We start from the raw sequence: 18176 nt of genomic DNA, 5'->3' as shown, positions 1-18176 counted from the left end.
CCGGGAGCACGTGGGTTGGGGACCTGCAGAGCCCCGCCTGTCCTCGGCCTACCGCGGCCAGCAGGCATTCCGGGTCAGACCCGCGCGGGGCGCTGCGGCCCAACTGCTTAGTAGGAGAACGTGACTCGAGGGGCCCGAGGACGGAGGTGGGAGCCCGGGCTAGAGGGTGGAGGCTGGGGAGGTTGCCTGGTGACTCTGGCGCTCCGCTGCGAGGGCATCCTCCGGCCCAGCAAAGGTGCAGCCTGGGGAGAAGGCGTCAACACCACCCAGAGAAGAGGAGAGGGGACTTGGCACGCCTCAGGAAGGAAAAAAGGAAGGCTCTTGGGACCACCCAATAAGCTACCGGGAAACCACATACCATGGACAGTGCTCGGGGAATTTCGTAAGGTTTTTGGAAGTAACTTTATGTGTAACTAGAATAAGAGTAGCTTACATTTAAGTGCTAGGAGCAGGACTTTGCATACCTTAGGTTCAGTTTTCTTAGTAGCTCTGAGCTGGGTATTTTTATTCATCGTTTTCAGATGAGATGAGGAAATCGAGCTTGGGGAAAGTTAGGCTTATCTTGCCCTTGGCACAAAGACAGGGTGGCAGACCCTGCCATAGGTCTGGTCTGCCACAGGCCCCGGTAGTTCCTGCCTCTCAGCCCTCCAGTTGTATTTTATTGTTTATTAACTCCTGCCAGCTACCCTAGCAGGGAAGAGGAAAAAAATTAAAAGTGCAAAGAGCTCTGTAGTTTTGTTCAAGTGGAGGAAGCTGGCATTGACAGCAGCTGCTGAGGCCTGAGAAGGTCCATGAAGGCTTCCCTGAGAAGAGAAACTTGATCTGAGCTTGAAGAATAGAGAGCCTGGGAAGGAGAGGGGCTCATTTAGCTGGTAAGCAAAATCCAGTGGGACTCTAAGTCATTCAGCAAGGCTTCATCAATAAAGAATAGCAAGTAGGCCGGGCGCGGTGGCTCATGCCTGTAATCCCAGCACTTTAGGAGGCCGAGGCGGGCAGATCACGAGGTCAGGAGATCGAGACCATCCTGGCTAACACAGTGAAACCCCGTCTCTACTAAAAATACAAAAAATTAGCCTGGCCTGGTGGCGGGCGCCTGTAGTCCCAGCTACTTGGGAGGCTGAGGCAGGAGAATGGTGTGAACCCAGGAGGCGGAGCTTGAAGTGAGCTGAGCTCGTGCCACTGCACTCCAGCCTGGGCGACAGAGCGAGACTCTGTCTCAAAAAAAAAAAAAAAAAAAAAAAAAGAATAGCAAGTAATTTATATTCATTTAAAGGGAATATATGTGGGGTGGGGAAGGGTGTGAGCAACAGAGATGAGGCTGGAAAGACAAGTTGGTAGCAATAGATTCTTATAGGAGTTTGGACATTATCCTAAGTGCAATATGAAACCATGATGGGGTTTCAAGTGAGCTATGATGATTACATTTGCATTTAGAAAAATCTGTCTGCAATATGAAAGACAAATTGAAGGAAGAAAGAGAGGCAGGAGAATTTGGAAGGAGGAAATAGAAAGCCAAAATAAAGTAACTGATTCCAGGCCTGTGCCTAGGGTGGGAAAGACCTTGGGCCTGGTGCTCCTGGCAGTTTCACTGGTGGAGGTGGTGGTGGGCAGGGGAGATGGTGTTGGGAGTGGGGTTTAAGTGTACAAATTCTGGACTTAGTCCTGAGTTCAAAACCTGTTTGTGCCTCTTTCTAGCAATGAGACCTTAGCTTCTTCTGAAACTCATTTTAGTTAAGGGGGTTTTAGGGGTGGGGGGCTCAGCCCAGAGACCACGCCTTTGTCAGTATGTGTTTTCTTCCTGCTTCCTATCCAGGGCTCCTCCTCACCCCTGGGGATTCCAGGGATCTGGCAGAGAAAGAAGCCCAGTCTCACCAGCAATGAGTCCTGAACATCCTTTGCAAACACTACTTAGGACAGATGGACTGAAGTAGGCCCTGGGGAGAGTTGGGGGCATTTCCAGAGGCCAGACCAAAGGTGATCTCCAGGAGATTTGGATGTTAGTGCAGGACAGCTTAGAGCCAAGTGGCGGATAAGTCTTTGGGAGCCAGAAGGGCTCTTCTCTAAGGAAGAATTGTAGACCTATAGAGGCAAGAACCTGTGGCAACCCTGGGAGGGGTCTTCAGATTCAGGAGGGAACATCCCAAAACTCAGCACATGGGGAGAGGGAGCTTTTGTTGGTCAACTGGAACCACTACCAATCCATGTTCATGTCAAATTAAATGATCACTTTGAAGTTTTTCAGCCTGCCAAAATCATGTGAATTTGGTCTGCAAAACCAGACGACTGCCTGCTTGTAGTTAAGAATTCTAGGCCGGGCGCGGTGGCTCAAGCCTGTAATCCCAGCACTTTGGGAGGCCGAGATGCGTGGATCATGAGGTCAGGAGATCGAGACCATCCTGGCTAACACGGTGAAACCCCGTCTCTACTAAAAAATACTAAAAAACTTAGCGGGCGCCTGTAGTCCCAGCTACTCGGGAGGCTGAGGCAGGAGAATGGCGTAAACCCGGGAGGTGGAGCTAGCAGTGAGCTGAGATCCGGCCACTGCACTCCAGCCTGGGCAACAGAGCAAGACTCTGTCTCTAAAAAACAAAACACAAGCCAGGTGCAGTGGCTCAAGCCTGTAATCCCAGCACTTTGGGAGGCCAAGACGGGCGGATCACGAGGTCAGGAGATCGAGACCATCCTGGCTAACACGGTGAAACCCCGTCTCTACTAAAAAAATACAAAAAAATAGCCCGGCGAGGTGGTGGGCGCCTGTAGTCCCAGCTACTCGGGAGGCTGAGGCAGGAGAATGGCGTAAACCCGGGAGGTGGAGCTAGCAGTGAGCTGAGATCCGGCCACTGTACTCCAGCCTGGGCGGCAGAGCGAGACTCCGTCTCAAAAAAAAAAAAAAGATTTCCCAGGGGGAGGCTGGGTGCAGTGGCTCACGCCACCAGCACTTTGGGAGGTCGAGGCAAGCGGATCACGAGGTCAGGAGTTCGAGACCAGCCTGGCCAACATGGTGAAACCCTGTCTCTATTAAAAATACAAAAATTACCCTGGTGTGGTGGCAGACACCTGTAGTCCCAGCTACTTGGGAGGCTGAGGCAGGAGAATCTCTTGAACCCGGGAGGTGGAGGTTGCAGTGAGCTGAGATCACACCATTGCATTGCAGCCTGGGCAACAGAGCAAGACTATCTCACAAAAAAAAAAAAAAAAGAATTATCAAGGGGAGATTATTCCCCCTTCTTAGTACCAAGGTTGGATGCAGGCAGTTTTCTTTGTAGTCCCCTGGTTTGAGGGAGAGAGTTAAGTCAGACAGGGGCAGGTTTCTTTCTAATTCCCCCTCACAGTGTGGGCATACACTGGCCTTTGAGGTCCTGGCCTTATGGAGAAGTTTCTAAACAGACTCCCCATGGTGAGGGGGCTCTGGGCTTTGTCTTTCTTCATAAGCTCAGGGACACCTTGAAAACCAATGATCAGGTTCACTGGGTTCGGCAACTGCCCTCAAGATGAAAGCCAATGATAGAGCTTTGCTTACCTTTGTAGCTTCTTGCTTTCATTTATTTTTTTGGCCTCAGTGCATTTCTTATGTTTTTGCCAGCTTATGGATGCATTTAATTTTAAAGACAGATAGAGTCTAATATTTAAAGTTGTTTTCAGCAGGAAGTTTAGCCCAAGTTCTTAGGCTACCATGTTGCAAGAAAACCTAATGGGAAGCTTTCGGCTCTGCTGCAGCTTGATTTGTGTGCTGCATCTGGCCCTGTTGGCCACTCCCTCAGCTCTTCTGTTTGGTTTTGTTTGTCCTGACACTCTGACCACTCCTGTTTGGTTTCCTTCACTGGCCTGTCCCTGTTCCTCCACCTGCTCCTTGAATGTTGGTTCTCCTTAGTCTCTGCTTTTTGTCTTAGGCCTCATTATCTCACCACTCCCCTGGCTTCAAGCTGTGACTCCTTGGATTTCTCCAGCCCAGACTGTCCTGAGTTTCAAACCTGCATATTCAGCTGCCTCCTGGCCCTCTGAAGTTGCCACAGCACCTGAAGTTGAACATGTACAAAACTGAACTCACATTTTCCCCACAACTTAACCCTATCACATACTAAAATACTACCTCCCCTGGGTTCCGTACCAGTCCCCAAAGGTAGACACCTGGAAACCATTTCTTAGCAAGCCCTCACCTCTCTTATTGCCCCTCACATCTCTTCTGTCCTCGCACATTGCTTCTGCCCTAACTCAAGGTACCTGTGCTTGTTGCCTGAACAGCTCTAACTATGGCAGCTCTAGCTGGCTCCTACCTTGCCTCTTCCATCCATACTAGACACAGAAGCCAGTGATCCATCTGAAACACATCTCTAACCAAGCCCACTGAAAACCCTTCAGTGGCTCCTTTCAGAGCAAAGGCCGAGCTCCTTGGTATAACATTCAAAGCCCTTTGTGATCTCTCCAGCCTTTTGTCTTGATGGAGACCCTCCCCAAGTCCACTGGAAGCTGCTGGCAATCCTGGGAGCACACCAGGCTGTTTCACACTTCCCTGTCTTTGTTCATACTACTTCCTCTGCTGAGAAGGCTCTGTGTCATTCTGGATGCCATCAGGAGAGAGACACCACACAGTCAGCATGCAGGGAAAGTTTAATATAAGAATTTTGAACTGTAACAGGGAATTGAAGCTGTGATGAACTGGCTAGTAAAAAGTAAAAAAAAAAAAAAAAAAATCTAAAGAATATAGGACTAGCAGAGTCTTCAGGCTGAGATGGAGAGCCCAAGGAAGAGGCCCTTGCCTCTCTACTCCATTCCTGTCCAGGGCTGAGGAGAACCACAACATGCAGGACAGGACATGGCCACAACAAACAGTGTAAATGTAGAAGTGAGAGGAAATAAAGGCAATCAGCAGTAACCAGTTTGGGTCCCATGCGTCCCATCCACCCTATAACCCACCCTGTGCAAACACACTCGTTTTTCAAGACTCAGTTCAAATATCACCTTTTCCACAAAGACTTTTCCTCTTCTGCATCTATCTAGGAAAAAACTGATTGCTCTTCCTTTGTGATTGTAGATTCTTCCCCCTCCTTGACACACATACCTATAACCTCAGTCATACTTCTACTGGGGTACTTGTTTACCCCCACCTAGGCTTGCCAGAAAAAATCAGGACAGTTATTTTTTTTCTGAGATGGCGTCTTGCTCTGTCACCCAGGCTGGAGTGCAGTGGCACAGCTCACTGCAACCTCTGCCTCCTGGGTTCATGCAGTTCTTCTGCCTCGGCCTCACTGAGTAACTGGGACTACAGGCATGCACGCTACTATCCCCGGCTAATTTTGTATTTTTAGTAGAGACGGGGTTTCACCATATTGGCTAGGCTGGTCTCGAACTCCTGACCTTGTGATTCGCCCACCTTGGCCTCCCATAGTGCTAGGATTACAGGTGTGAGCCACCGCACCTGGCCACCTATTTAATTTTGAATATCAGATCAACAACAATTTTTTTCGAGACGGAGTCTCACTCTGTCACCCATGCTGGAGCGCAGTGGTGCTATCTCAGCTCACTGCAACCTCCGCCTCCCAGGTTCATGCCGTTCTTCTGCCTCAGCCTCCTGAGTAGCTGGGACTACAGGCGCCCACCACCATGCCCGGCTAATTTTTTGTATTTTTAGTAGAGACAGGGTTTCACCATGTTAGCCAGGATGGTCTCGATCTTCTGACCTTGTGATCCGCCAGCCTCAGCCTCCCAAAGTGCAGGGATTGCAGGCGTGATCCCGGCCTTTTTTTTTTTTTTTTTTTTTTGAGATGGAGTCTTACTCTGTCACCCAGGTTGGAGCACAGTAGTGCGATTTTGGCTCTGCAACTTCCACCCCTTGGGCTCAAGCAATCCTCCCACCTCAGCCTCCAAATAGCTGGACAGATGCACGTCACCACACCTGGCTAAGTTTCTATATTTTTGGTAGAGACAGGGTTTCACCATGTTGCTCAGGCTGGTCTTCAATTCCTGAGCTCTAGTGATCCACCCGTTTCAACCTCCCAAAGTGCTGGGATTATAGGTGTGAGCCACCACACCCAGCCAAATTTTTTGTATAAGTATGTCCCAATGATTGCATTGGACATACTGAAAACAAGTATTTAGGCCAGGCATGGTGACTCGCACCTGTAATCCGAGCGCTTTGGGAGGCCAAGGTGGGAGGATCTCCTGAACTCAGGAGTTGAAGACCAGCGTGGGTAACATAGTAAGAGCCTGTCTCTACTAAAAAAAAAAAAAAAATTAAAAAATTAGCAAGTTGTGGTAGAATGCACCTGTAGCCTTAGCTAGTTAGGAGGCTGAGGTGGGAGGATTGCTCTAGCCCAGGAGGTGGAGGTTGCAGTGAACCGAGATTGCACCACTGCACTCCAGCCCAAGGGACAGAGCAAGACCCTATCTCAAAAAAAAAGTGTATTTATTGTTTACCTGAAATCCTTTTTTTTTTTTTTTTGGAGACAGAATCTCACTTTGTCGCCAGGCTGGAGTGCAGTGGCATGATCTTGGCTCACTGCAACCTCCACCTCCTGGGTTCAAACGATTGTCCTGCCTCAGCCTCCCAAGTAGCTGGGACTACAGGTGCCCACCACACCCAGCCAATTTTTATATTTTTAGTAGAGACAGGGTTTCACCATGTTGGCCAGGATGGTCTCACTCTCTTGACCTCGTGATCCGCCCACCTCAGCCTCCCAAAGTGCTGGGATTACAGGCGTGAGTCACTACACCTGGCCTGAAATCCAAATTTAACCGGATGTCTTTTACTTTTATTTGCTACCCTACCCCTACTTCCATCTCCAAGTATAGTTTCCTTGATGGCAAAACATGTTTCTCACTGGTCTCTGAATCCCTGAAACTAGCCCAATGCATGACAGTTCATACTCGGTTAATGTGAAGAGAAGGTAACTTATCTGGCTGCAGGGCTGAGAATGATTGGAGGGAGTTGTGACTGGAGACAGTGAGACCAGGTAGGAGGATGAGCAATAAACCATCCAAAAAATTATGAAGACTTCAGCAGAACAGCACTGGGGATAGGGAAAGGGGATGGATCTGCAGGATCTAAGGATTTGGTGACCAATGCTTAAGGGACATGACAGAGCTTAAGAAGTCTAGGAGATTGCCCAAGTTTCTGGCTGTGTCACTGGATGAGGTTGGTGCACTCACGGAGTAGGGAACACTGGGGAGGGTCTGGAAGCTGGACAGCAGGGAAGCTCATTGAGGAGCAGAGCAGGGTGGAGAAGGGTGGACAGCAGATCTGAAGGAGCAAATGGAAGACATCCAGTACAGATATGTTAAGTCTGAGGTCTCCCAGGACATACAGATAGAGGTATTGGAATTACAGACTTGGGGCTCAGGTGAACGTTCTAGGCTGGAGAAAAAATGTGAGCATGGTCAGCGTGGAGGTGGTAACTGAAACCACGGGAGCAGACAGTGCTGCTCAGGGAGACAGTAGAATGGGAAGAGGAGAGAGAGTCAGTATCAGAGCTCTGAGGAACATGAGAGGCAGAGAGAGGAAGAGGAACTCAGAATTCATCTGAGAATAAGCCTCTGGAGGAGTGGAAGGAGAACCCGGAGAGTATGGAACCAAGACAGTCACAGGAAGACAGCTTTTCAAGGAGGACTGATACTATCGAATGCTTCTGAGAGTTCAAAGGACTAAATGGCCTTTGGCTTTAGTATTGACCAGAGTCACCTGTGGCCCCAGGAGCTACAATGTGCCACCTGGTGACAGGTTATAGCTACTATGTGGTAAACAGAGGTACAGCTGTGCAGCCTGTTTCCTTTGGGGAAAACAACCTTTTCTTTCTTGCTTGCTTCTTGCTTTCTCTCTTTCCCCTTTCTTTCTTCCCTCACTCCTTCCCTTTTTCCCTCCCTGCCTCCTTCCTTCCTTCCTCCCTCCCTCCCCTCCTTCCCTTCACTCTCTTTCTTCCGTTTGATTTGGGTTGTCCTGAATTGCATACTGAGGCTAGTTCATGTGGGAATGTGTTTTTGGAGCTGTTGCTGTCTTGTTCCGGACTCTGAGATGTTGAGTACAAGCTGTCTGGAGCCCAGAATGCAGCCTCCAGCTGGGGTGGGCACTATTCCCTGAAAAGCTGGCAGCCTGGGGAGTGTCGACAGCCAGCACCTTTGGCTTGGGCTGTGGCCCTGTCACTGTGAGCATTGTCAGAGATGGCTTCAGTCAGTCTTTACTGGCTCTGGAGCAGCCATGTCTACTGAGTGGCAGGGTTTGGGGACTAGGCTAGGCTTTAAAGTCTCGCCAACAGGGGGCTGCCTGGCCCCAATAACCCTGGAATTGACAGAATGTCCTTCTCTGCCAGCAGCCAGCCTTCTGTAAACTGTATGGCCCTGGGGCCATTTTCTTTGCAGGAGGGAAGGTGGAACTAAGGATCCTGAATCCGTTTGGAGGCAGAGAGGGGCCAACAGGGTGTTTGAAGGGAGCAAAGGCATCAACATTTTGGGAGCATCTAGAACTGGGGCAGTGAATGCAGAAGAGTGGGAGCACACACACATCTCTCCTCGCTGACCCAGAATGGGCACAGCCTTCAGAGAGCTCTTGCCAGCTCCTCACTGTAGCCTGGGTGAAGGGGGCACCTGTGCCAAAGCAGGCAGGCACACAGGCAGATTGGAAGGAATTTCTGTCAGTAGCGTTAAATGCCCTGTCCGTCTCTCATGGTGCTCTCATCCATCCCCGGCTGCAGCTCCTGCCTCTGTGCTGACAGCTCTCACACCAGTCCCGCCCAGACCTCCTCCCGCAGCTCCAGACCAGCAGATCCCACTCCCTCCTGACAACCCCTCTGGATGTCCCACAGTTCCTCAGACTTAGCATCCTTTCCGCATCCATGCCCCCATCTCATTTCCAAAGAAGAAAAATCACAGAGGCCTCCCCAGTACAAATGTACAGGACGTGGGAAACAAGGTTTCAAAGGATATTCAGAAAAGCTCAGGGACAGCCCTGGCCTTTTGGAGGTGACTTGGGGGTGGTGTGAGAGGCCAGGGTCAGCACTAACTTCTCCTTTCTTCCCCACGAAGGTGTAGACTTCTTAGCTTCCTGTCCTTTTCTTTTGTTTCTTTTTTTTTCTTTTTGAGATGGAGTCTCGCTCTGTCTCCCAGGCTGGAGTGCAGTGGCGCTATCTTGGCTCACTGCAACCTCCGCCTCCTGGGTTCACGGCATTCTCCTGCCTCAGCCTCCTGAGTAGCTGGGACTACAGGTGCCCACCTCCATGCCCAGCTCATTTTTTTTTTTTTTTGTATTTTTAGTAGAGACAGGGTTTCACCGTGTTAGCCAGGATGGTCTTGATCTTCTGACCTCATGATCCGCCTGCCTCGGCCTCCCAAAGTGCTGGGATTACAGACATGAGCCACCGTGCCTGGCAGCTTCCTGTCCTTTTCATACCACTTGCTAAATTGAATTTAAATAATTTTTACTGTAATTGTTTACTTATTGTCTGTCTTTCCTGGTTGAAGCTTCTCAAGGGCAGGGATCATGTCTGTTTTCACTTCTGTATCCTTGGCATCTATCATATAATCAGTATCTGACATATAATAGGTGCTTAATAAATATTTGTTTGAGTTAATGATTATTCTTATTCATCACCCAAGATGCAGATCCTTCTGGGGCCCTTATCCTTTCCTGCCTCCTTATCCCCATGGAGCTCTGTGCTTCGTTCACCGGAGCCAGCACCCCACCGCACCCTCTCCCAACCCTCAGCTTTTTTTCAGATGCCCTCATGCCCTGGGCTGCTTCATGGAATGTGGATAGTGAGTTAACCATGCTGGACTGTCTGCAAGCAGAGGCATGTGTATATCTGACAAGGCATCTTCAAGACAATTCCCTGGATGGTAAGACACTGATCAATGACTGTGGGGTGGGACAATGGGAGCTTCTCTGTGTCTTTACACTAAGCGGGGGCCTCAGAGATGCCACAGGTCACATAGACAGGGCTTTCTCCACAGAAGACTCTGCAATCTCTTTCCCCAGAGGTAAGTCCAGGCCCAAGTGAGCAGCCTGCCAGGACTAGTGACTGCACCCTTGCTGCCTGCCCTGCCCCTGCTTGTGTTCCATGCCTCCCATCCCGGAGCTGCTGGGTGGGGGCCGGAGATCCAGGTCAGGTCTGTGATTTCTGAGTCAGCCTGAGGTGTGCGAATGTGATCAGCAAGGCATAATCTCCATCTAGCCTCTTCTCCCCAGCCCCCCACTGCCCAGGAAAAGGATCTGACAAGCCACAGAAGTAAATAAATAACTTAGAAATAATAAATAGGGGCCAGCTCCCATGAGTGAGTACAGGCCAGTTCCAGCACAGGCGCTTTCAACCAAGCAACTGCAATATATGTCCTTCAAAGGCTGTCCCCAAAGCGCCTGGGCGGGGGCTGATGTCTCAGCCACTGTAGGGTTCATCAGAGGAGGAGTCCCAGGTTCGAGGCCTGGCCAGTGCCAGAGTCTGTGAGAAGTGGGTCCGAAGGGCTCCATAACTGAGGTCTTTGGTGTCTTTTAGGCTGGGATGGCAGGGTGAGGGCTCTGGGGCTGCTAGTCAGTTGTCCCTCCACCTGTCCAGGGATGATGGTCATCACTCGCCGGCAGGGGCCTCTCGGCTCTGAGGCCTCCGTCCCTGGCTGAGGCCGCTGGCTAGTGGGACTCTGCGGGAGAGTCCCAGGCAGGAAGAGCTATCGGTAAGGGTCCAGTCTGCAAAGCCCTGGAGTGAGCCTTCAGCCCAGGCAGCCGCAGGCGGTGGCCGAGAGACGGTCCACGGTTCTCCAGGTGCTATTGACGTCCATGAAGGAGACCGCTTCGTAGCGCGTGGGTCGGCAGCAGGGCTGGCTGATGGGCCGGGAGCCCGGGGGCGGTCGGAGGGCCCCAGCGCCCAGTAGGCTGGCCAGGCTGAGGTCGTGCGGAGAGCGCGCGCGGCGGCAGGAGCCGCTGCAGAAGCGGAAACGCACCAGCTCATCGGAGCGGTGGCCCAGGCCGAGCGCGCGCACTGGCACCAGCTGCGAGCGCAGGCGGCAGCCCCGCGCCCCCGCGGCCCGAGGACGGCTGCCCGGGCCCCCAGCCCGCGCGGCGCGGCCCCCGCGGGGAGGAGCAGATGGGGGCGCGGGCGGCGGCGGCGCGGGACGAGAAGGCTGCGGCGGCGGCCGCCGGGCTCTTCCACTGCACCAGCGGGCCGTGCGTCCCCCTGGAATGAGACCTAGTCACGCGCGGTGTCCCGGGCTAGCCCCTCCCCGCCCCCTCGCCCTCTCACCTACCCGGCAGGTGGCTGGCGGGGGGCGCCAAGACAGGCGCGGGGCCTTCGCGGGGGACAGGGCTGGGGGGCGCGGGTCCCAGGGAGGCCTCTGCGACGCTGCTCAGCAGAGCCAGAGCGGCCAGGGTGGGCCACAGGGCAGGCTGCGCGGAGAGACCAAGTGGAGTCTCAGGGAGAAAGAGGGCGCCCAGGTGGGCTTGGGGAGGGAGAACCTCAAGGAGGGGCTGTCCTTGGGCTGAGATCAGGCCGGGGATGGGCTCCTAGCTGTGTGGAGGGGAAGCTCAGGAAGGGCGTAGGTTCCAGTATAATGGGTTTGCTGCCTCTGGGAGCCCAGGGGAGGAATCACCTGCGTGCACCGACCATTCAGAGAAGTCCCGCTCCTCCTCCCATTCACCTGGTCCCTCCCTGACCATTTCCCATCCCACACCTAACCGCTGCGCAAGCCAAGCCCTGCTATCCCTCGCCAGTCAAGCCGCCTTTCCTCAGCACCAGGTAGGAGTCACTGGGAGAAGCACTCACCTGCCGCCTAGGCCAGGGGCAGTGGGACAGTGCGGAGAGGCCTCCAAGTCCAAGTTCCATCTCTATCAACACCAGGAGCGCCCATCAGCCTTTGTTGAACTGTTCCCCCACCCTCCTCTTGAGGCAGCTTGCAAATTAAGAGATGAGTTATCTTTTGGGAGGCCGTCCTACCACCCCAGTTTCTCCAGGTGAGGAACAAGGGGCCTGGACAGCTGAACTCAACTCAGCAGAAGTAGCTGCACTGGGAACCTTACTATGTGTTAGGTGCTTTGCAGCTATTCTTTCACAACTCCATGAGGTAAATGGTTTAATCCCCTTTTTCCAGATGAGCAAACAAGGCTCAGAGAAGCTCAGAGGTTGTCTAAGGTTACAAGGTCACACAGCTAGAGGGGAGAGAGGGGTCCTCTTTTCCCAGAACCTTCCTGCTCTGTGCTGTAGGGCTGGAGATGCTGGAAGTGGCTGGAGGGAGTTGTAGCTGGACACACTTGGTCCTACCAAGGCCTTCACCCCAGGCTGCGGGAAAGGAAGCCGAGGCCTGGAGAAGAATGAGAGTGCTAGTTGGTCACTCTAAGAGTTATCTAATGATAGTGAGCTCCAAGCCTCAAGCTGTGCTGCCCACCCAGAGCTGCTTCACCTTGCCCCTCTGTGAACTGTGTTCTGGACCCAGAGCCACCTGAGTTCTCTCCTCTGACCATAGGGGTCCCCCGATGATCACAGAGCCGGGGGATGGTGGGACCCTCGGAAAACATGGGGCCTGGGCCATGGCTTCCTGTGGCCACCAGGGGGCAGAGCCTGCCAAGCCTGCAGATTCCAAGCAGGGTGGGCTCTTCCATCCCCTCAGCTACACTCAGGCCGGAGCCACTCCCAGGAGGGCCAGCTAGGCTTCCATACCAGCCTGGTCTCTGAGAGCTGAGCTACCCTGAGAGCTGGTCTAGGGCTGTCTCCTTCCCAGCCTCCTATGGATCTGGCAGTGTAGTCATGCTCCTAGAAGTTTCCGCCTTAAGCCATCGTTCCTGATTCCAGCCAGCCGCTCCTGAGCTCCCACTTCTGGCACTCCCAAACACCCTTTTGGGGCCCCAGAGCCTTCATAAGTCCTCATTAGCCAACCTCCTCTTGGGTCCCAGCTGCCACCCTCATCCCCATCCTCTAGCACACAGAATGCCTGCACACCTGTGGAACAGACCCCCAGGCCTTCCTGAGGTGGTCCTCCAGGTCCTGGTGTGCGACTCTTGGCTAAGTGGAATCAGGGCCTCCGGGCCAGGCCAGTGATTGTTCTCCGTGATGGAGGGAAAGGCAGGCAGGGCAGCCTTAGGAGCCCTCTGCACTAGGGGGAGCCCAGGAGCAGGTCTCTTGAGGGCAGCTCAGGCCCTGCCTCCTACCTCCTTGTGCTCTAGGGCCATTTGGTTTTCTAGCCCTTGCCTCCCCATCCACCAGCCCGCTACTCACCACGGGGTCCTGCACCGTGTTCTTCTAGGTACCTTTCCGGGGACCAGTGCTGGGCTTTCCCCCGAAGCTCAAACGGCGCATGCCCAGGACTGTGCACCTCGCAGTGCCTCTTTTAGCCAAAAGTGTGGCCTTGGCAGCCAGTCTGCACCCTGTAGCGGCAGCGGGAGCGTCACATTACAGTGGGCCGGCAAGGCCAGCACAGTGCAACAAGCGACAAGAGGGACTGAGGGGCTGGGAGGGGCAGAGAACTGTGCCGAGGGCCCAAGAGAGGGAGGATGCAAGAAAGGAGATCAGGGGGGTGGTCCTGTCCACTCCCCCAGCCCAGGAGCGTCCATCCAGGCCTGGCACCAGAAACAGGCAAGTGGGCTGGCTTACCTCGGGTGTGGGGCTCCAGGTCCGGGTGGCAGCGAGGGCTGGGGCCCAAGGGACCTGCTGCTGGCGGAGCCCGCGGGCCTTGTCTGGAGGCCGGGCCCAACTCCATCCCTCAGCAGCCTCATGCCCGCCGCCGCAGCCGTCCGGTGTCAAATTCCAGCCCCGGCGTCACCAGATCCTGGGGTGGGGCTGGGAGCGCCCCTGCCCCGCCCCACCTTTCGGGGCTCACCTGGCTGCTCCACCCGTCGGATCCAGTCCCCCCTAGCTTGGCTAGGTCCCCCGAGGTTGGGAGGGGGGTAGATGCTAGGAGGGGCCCCTCGGATATGGAGAGTAGAGAACTCGAGCGGTGGAGAGGCACGGAAACTGGGAGTTGAGTTTGTAGACACGCGAAGTAGAGAGCCGGGAGGCCGGGCCGAGGGCGGGAGAAAGTGAGTGAGGGCGGGGAGCAAGAGGAAGGCCGGTCCCTGCGTGGGGCGGCTGACTGCTGGTGCGTGCAGATTTGGGGGTCCTGGCTGTCTGCCCTGCAGCAACTGCTCTCTGCTCCACCCGATTCTTCTCTCAGCGGCCAGTTCACCTGCCTCGTTGGGTTGCTAAGCCTCTGCGCAGAAGCTTTTAGGGTCTGACTCTGCTCTAGTCTCCGCACAGCTCACCTCCTGTGCTGCTTAGGGCTTGGAGTATGGACACTCTTGCAAACACGGGGGTCACTGGGGCACAGCAAGGGCGGTGTTGGCAGAAGTGGGTACTGAGGGCTGAAGGCAGGGGTCACAGAGGAGGAACATCTGAGCTGAGGCTTGAAGTAGGTAGCTGGAGGGCAGCATTTCAGATGCCTAATTATGGCAATTTGGCAAGTGGGGTGAGGGCTGGGTGAGTAACATGGATGGAAAGATCCTAACACTGGGGACCATGGGAGGGTTTTGAGCAGAATGGTGTGATCAGATAGATATTTTTGTGGATGACTGGCTGTAGTAAAGAGGATGGGGTTGGAGAGAAAGGTGGAGGCTGCTGCAGAGAGGATGAGGTCTGATGCAGGGCGTGAGGGAAGCGTGGGGCTGCCAGGCCCCAATCTGGAACATGCAATTTTGAAAATTTGTTGGTGCCTGACTGGATAGGGTGAGGAGGTAGGTAGGCCCTGCAAAAGTGTGCCTTTGGCGGGGTGACTTGGGGGAGGGGTACATCCCGGTTCCTGGGAGGAAAGGCAGGGGCTCATGAGTTCAGTGTTGGACATGTTGAGTTGGAAGGGCCTGTGGATTATCCAAGTGGAAATGTTCAGGAAGCAGGTGAATTTGTAACTTGGAGGGAAGCACAGAGAGCTGCGCTGTCAAAGATAATTTGGGAATTGCCAACCAACTGGCAATTGGAAGCTGTGGGCAGGGATGAGAGTACTGGGGATGAGTGTGGACCGGCTGTACCCTGGCTATGCTTCAGAACTACTGAGGACCTTTAAAACCTACCCACATCCGGGCCTCAACCTAGACTGGAATCAGACTTTCTGGGTGGACATGTGCAATTTTCAGATTGCACAGGTGATTCTGGTGCATGGCCAGGGCTCAGAACCATAGCTTGTTTGAAAGTAGTTTCCTGCAGTGGTGAGGACTAGAAGTCAGACCACAGAGAACTGCTGCTGGAGTTGGTGGGGCTGCTGCTGGCGTGCCAGGAGCCCCCTGGGATAGGAGGCCAAGCAGGGAGAAATCTGCTCTGTCACCTCCCACAACTGGCTGCTCAGTTGGGGCACCTGCCTTGGGGCTTTTTCAGCCAGCGATACCTCTTATGGGCATTCAGCCTATGCCCTGTGCAACTCCATGGGGCACCATCCAGGCAGGAACATGTGCATGGTAGTGACCTTATTTCCAGTAGAATATGGAGGAGGTTTCTGGGTTGACCTGTCCCTCACTCAGGGCCTCCCTTACCCCCTGCTTCTGCCTAAGGCCAGCCACAGTGGGAAGGAGCATGTGGGAGGCTGCTGGTCCTTGGGATGGCCAGGACTGCAGCCTTAGGGCTCACCAGTGGGAGGGCAATCCAGGGCTGCCTGGACTCTTAGATTGGGGTGGGCGAGAGAGAGGTGCAGGGGCCGGCTACCCCACCTACTGCCTGCCAGTGGCAGTGTGATAGGAAGCTCACTTCATGGCCTCAAGTGCAGGCGACAGTCTGGTCTGTCCATTCTCAGGCCTGCCTGGGGATGCTGGGGAAGAGAGGGATCAGACTCTAGGACTCTTAAGAAGGCGAGGTGACATCTTTTCTAAAGTATGACAGAGGATGCCTAGAGGAGAGCTGAAGGGAGAGGGTGTGCCTCTGTACTAATGATGGGGGGTGGGGCATGTCCTTCCCAGAGGGCCGGGGTGTCGGTAGTAGGGTAGGTCTGTGGGCCTCTGCTTCCTGCAGGGGCTCAGCAGTACATCTTTCCTGTGCTTGCAGGAATAGCTGCCCTTCCAGAGGTGGGGCTGTGGCAACCCCAAGGCAATGTCCTAGGACTCCAGTCCTGTGCCTCTGTCTCCTCTAAGAGTGTGCCCTGAAACCTCTGGTCTCAAAGCAAAGAGGATACAGGAGATGCCCAGAGGCCTCTGGATGGCTACGTAGGTCCTGCACTGACACAAGAAGTGAAAGGGGCCCAGGACTGTGTGGACTGAAGAGAGGGCCCGAGGTTTTGACGTAGTTGCTGAGGCTTTAGGTTCCTGTTTCTTCCAGAAAGTCAGAGAAGGCAAAAAGAGACCAGGCTCGGGGAAGAGCTTTATTGCTTCCACGGGGGTGGCCTGGGATGGCTGCCACAGCTTAGGTAAGGTCCTTGGGCCTCACTTCCCTCTGGTCCAGGCTAAAGGCAGAACCCAACCACCTGGCAGTCTTGTTGCTGAAACCTAGACCATGTGGCAAGTTGGTGAGTCCAGGCCTGCGGTAGTCCTGCGGATCAGCCGCGGCTGTGGAGGGGAGCTCTTCCCAGCAGGCCGAGCCAGGCGTCACCCTCCTGAGCTTTAAAGTTCTGCTGTAGCCCTGGGGCGGTCTTGTTGGCTCCAAAGGGACGGCTCCAGGGTTTCCCTATGGGACAGCTAGGGCTGGTGAGTGGGAATACCCCATCTTCTACCCCAAGAAAGGCCAAACAGTGTCATGAGCTGGAGGGGGCTGGCTTGAGATCCTGCCCACCACCCTGTAGCCCCAGAGCAAGGTACAGGCTGGTCATGGCACTCCTGCCCCACAGGGAGCTAACTGGTAACACTGCCTGATGGGCCCTCTAGTGGGCCTCTTCCTGCATGGCAAGTGGACCCAACTTGAGATCTCCAACCTTATTTAAAAATAAATTATCCCTACCCTCCCCCCTACCCAAATTCACAAAATGATAATACACCAAACACTGATTGGAGAAGTGATTCTGGCAGCAGCCTTGCTGCCCAGTGTCCCCCTGCCTGCATGCTGGGTCTGCTGGGCACAGCCAGGAGGCTGCTGGCCGTCTGGCATCAAGGACCCATGCTGAATGAGGCTGAGTGCTGGTCTCTGAGACTGGCTGCTGAGCAGGCACAGCTCCGGCTGCTCCACCAAGGCCTTGCTGCCCCTGGGGCCCTTGGCACTGTCCTTCTCTGTGGCTGAAGACCCCTGTGTAGGTGGTGCTGGCTGCTGCTGCTCCTGGTGGTGCCTGGGCCTCTATGGCCGTGTGCTGGACCCACTCAGATGCCACTGCTTAGATCAGTGATGACGCGAGCTTTCACCAGCTTCCGCAGAAACTCTTTCTCTCGCTGGATATTGTGCGTCCAGGACTGAAAGGAGAGATGAAGTGATCAGTTGGGCCTTTGCTCAAACCTTTACTGCCCCTTCTGGGGCTCGGTGCCCTCTTCCAGTCACCACTCTCCAATACTCTGTGACTGTGGAAATCTGAAGGCGGATACTGGTAATCAGTTGTATCTACAAGGTAATGATGGCCCTGCTCTAGGAGTGCCACAGCTCATCCTCCTCCCTTCCCAAGGCAGGGAAAAAAGAACCTTCATACCCCTTTCCTTGTCCCAGGAAAACCGTTAGGCTTCCCAACCTCCCTCCTCAGTGCTGGCGGAAGGACCTTGCTCCCACAGACTTCAAGCCACTTCTTGTCAGGAAGCACCTAGGTTATAGACACCCTGCGGGCAGGCAGTGTGAGTCACTGAAGTCCAATAGCAAGGGGTGGCTGAGTCACTCGCTGGCCTGATGCAATCTACTCTCCAGGCCTGGGGTGGCGGATGAAATCCTGCCTCCCAGATCAGAGGAGCCATGGGGCCTGCAGAGAGATGGCGAATCTTTTTTAGAAAATTAAAAATAGGCCGGGCGCGGTGGCTCACGCCTGTAATCCCAGCACTTTGGGAGGTTGAGACGGGCGGATCACGAGGTCAGGAGTTCAAACCAGCCTGACCAATATGGTGAAACCCCGTCTCTATTAAAAATACAAAAATTAGCCAGGCGTGATAGTAGCGCCTGTAATCCCAGCTGCTCAGGAGGCTGAGGCAGGAGAATCGCTTGAACCCGGGAAGCAGATGTTGCAGTCAGCGGAGATCGTGCCACTGCACTCCAGCCTGGGCAACAGAGAGAGATTCTGTCTCAAAAAAATAAATAATAATAATAATTAAAAATAATTTTTAATTGAAAGAATAATTGTATATATTTTGGGGGAAG

At 53.9% G+C, this 18176-nt stretch overlaps 2 protein-coding genes and 1 long non-coding RNA gene across 11 annotated transcripts in view; 1 reads left to right on the top strand and 2 right to left on the bottom strand.

The window, feature by feature from the left end:
* Positions 1-39: 39 nt before the first annotated feature.
* Positions 40-2237, top strand: LOC101014804. Its single transcript, XR_646953.4, has 2 exons — positions 40-382; positions 1814-2237. It is a non-coding gene; the product is annotated as an uncharacterized LOC101014804 (long non-coding RNA).
* A 7974-nt stretch (positions 2238-10211) lies between these two features.
* ARTN (artemin) lies at positions 10212-14134 on the bottom strand. 2 transcript variants are annotated; one of them, XM_021940624.2, is made up of 4 exons: positions 13557-14134; positions 11736-13330; positions 11221-11359; positions 10212-11150 (listed from the first exon to the last, which is right to left on the bottom strand). In XM_021940624.2, exons 2-4 carry the CDS (start codon positions 11793-11795, stop codon positions 10687-10689), a joined length of 663 nt encoding a protein of 220 aa, XP_021796316.1. In that variant the 5' UTR covers positions 11796-13330; positions 13557-14134; the 3' UTR covers positions 10212-10686. The 2 variants fall into 2 exon arrangements, 1 of the variants encoding a protein (XP_021796316.1); XR_004184745.1 differs by lacking the exons at positions 10212-11150; positions 11221-11359 and having other exon boundaries at positions 11391-12270; positions 13182-13330.
* A 2130-nt stretch (positions 14135-16264) lies between these two features.
* Positions 16265-18176, bottom strand: part of ST3GAL3 (ST3 beta-galactoside alpha-2,3-sialyltransferase 3) — a 230305-nt gene continuing 228393 nt past the window's right edge. For all 8 annotated transcript variants that reach the window (XM_003891739.4, XM_003891726.5, XM_021940610.2 and 5 more), the window contains one exon: positions 16265-17293. In XM_003891739.4, coding sequence (XP_003891788.1) covers positions 17223-17293 — 71 coding nt within the window. In that variant the 3' untranslated portion in view covers positions 16265-17222. The remainder of the gene's footprint in view (positions 17294-18176) is intronic.

The sequence above is a fragment of the Papio anubis genome, chromosome 1 (assembly GCF_008728515.1).
Source record: "Papio anubis isolate 15944 chromosome 1, Panubis1.0, whole genome shotgun sequence".
Classification (NCBI taxonomy): Eukaryota; Metazoa; Chordata; class Mammalia; order Primates; family Cercopithecidae; genus Papio; species Papio anubis.
Note: the sequence above shows the minus strand (reverse complement) of the source record. Positions and strands in the feature narration are given on the sequence as shown.

Coding starts and splice junctions, on each gene's coding strand:
- ARTN (XM_021940624.2), bottom strand. CDS start 11,795: ATGGAACTTGGACTTGGAGGCCTCTCCGCACTGTCCCACTGCCCCTGG. Junction 11,360..11,735: donor GCCCCTGGCCTAGGCGGCAG/GTGAGTGCTTCT, acceptor CTCTCCGCGCAG/CCTGCCCTGTGGCCCACCCT. Junction 11,151..11,220: donor CCCCGCCAGCCACCTGCCGG/GTAGGTGAGAGG, acceptor GTCTCATTCCAG/GGGGACGCACGGCCCGCTGG.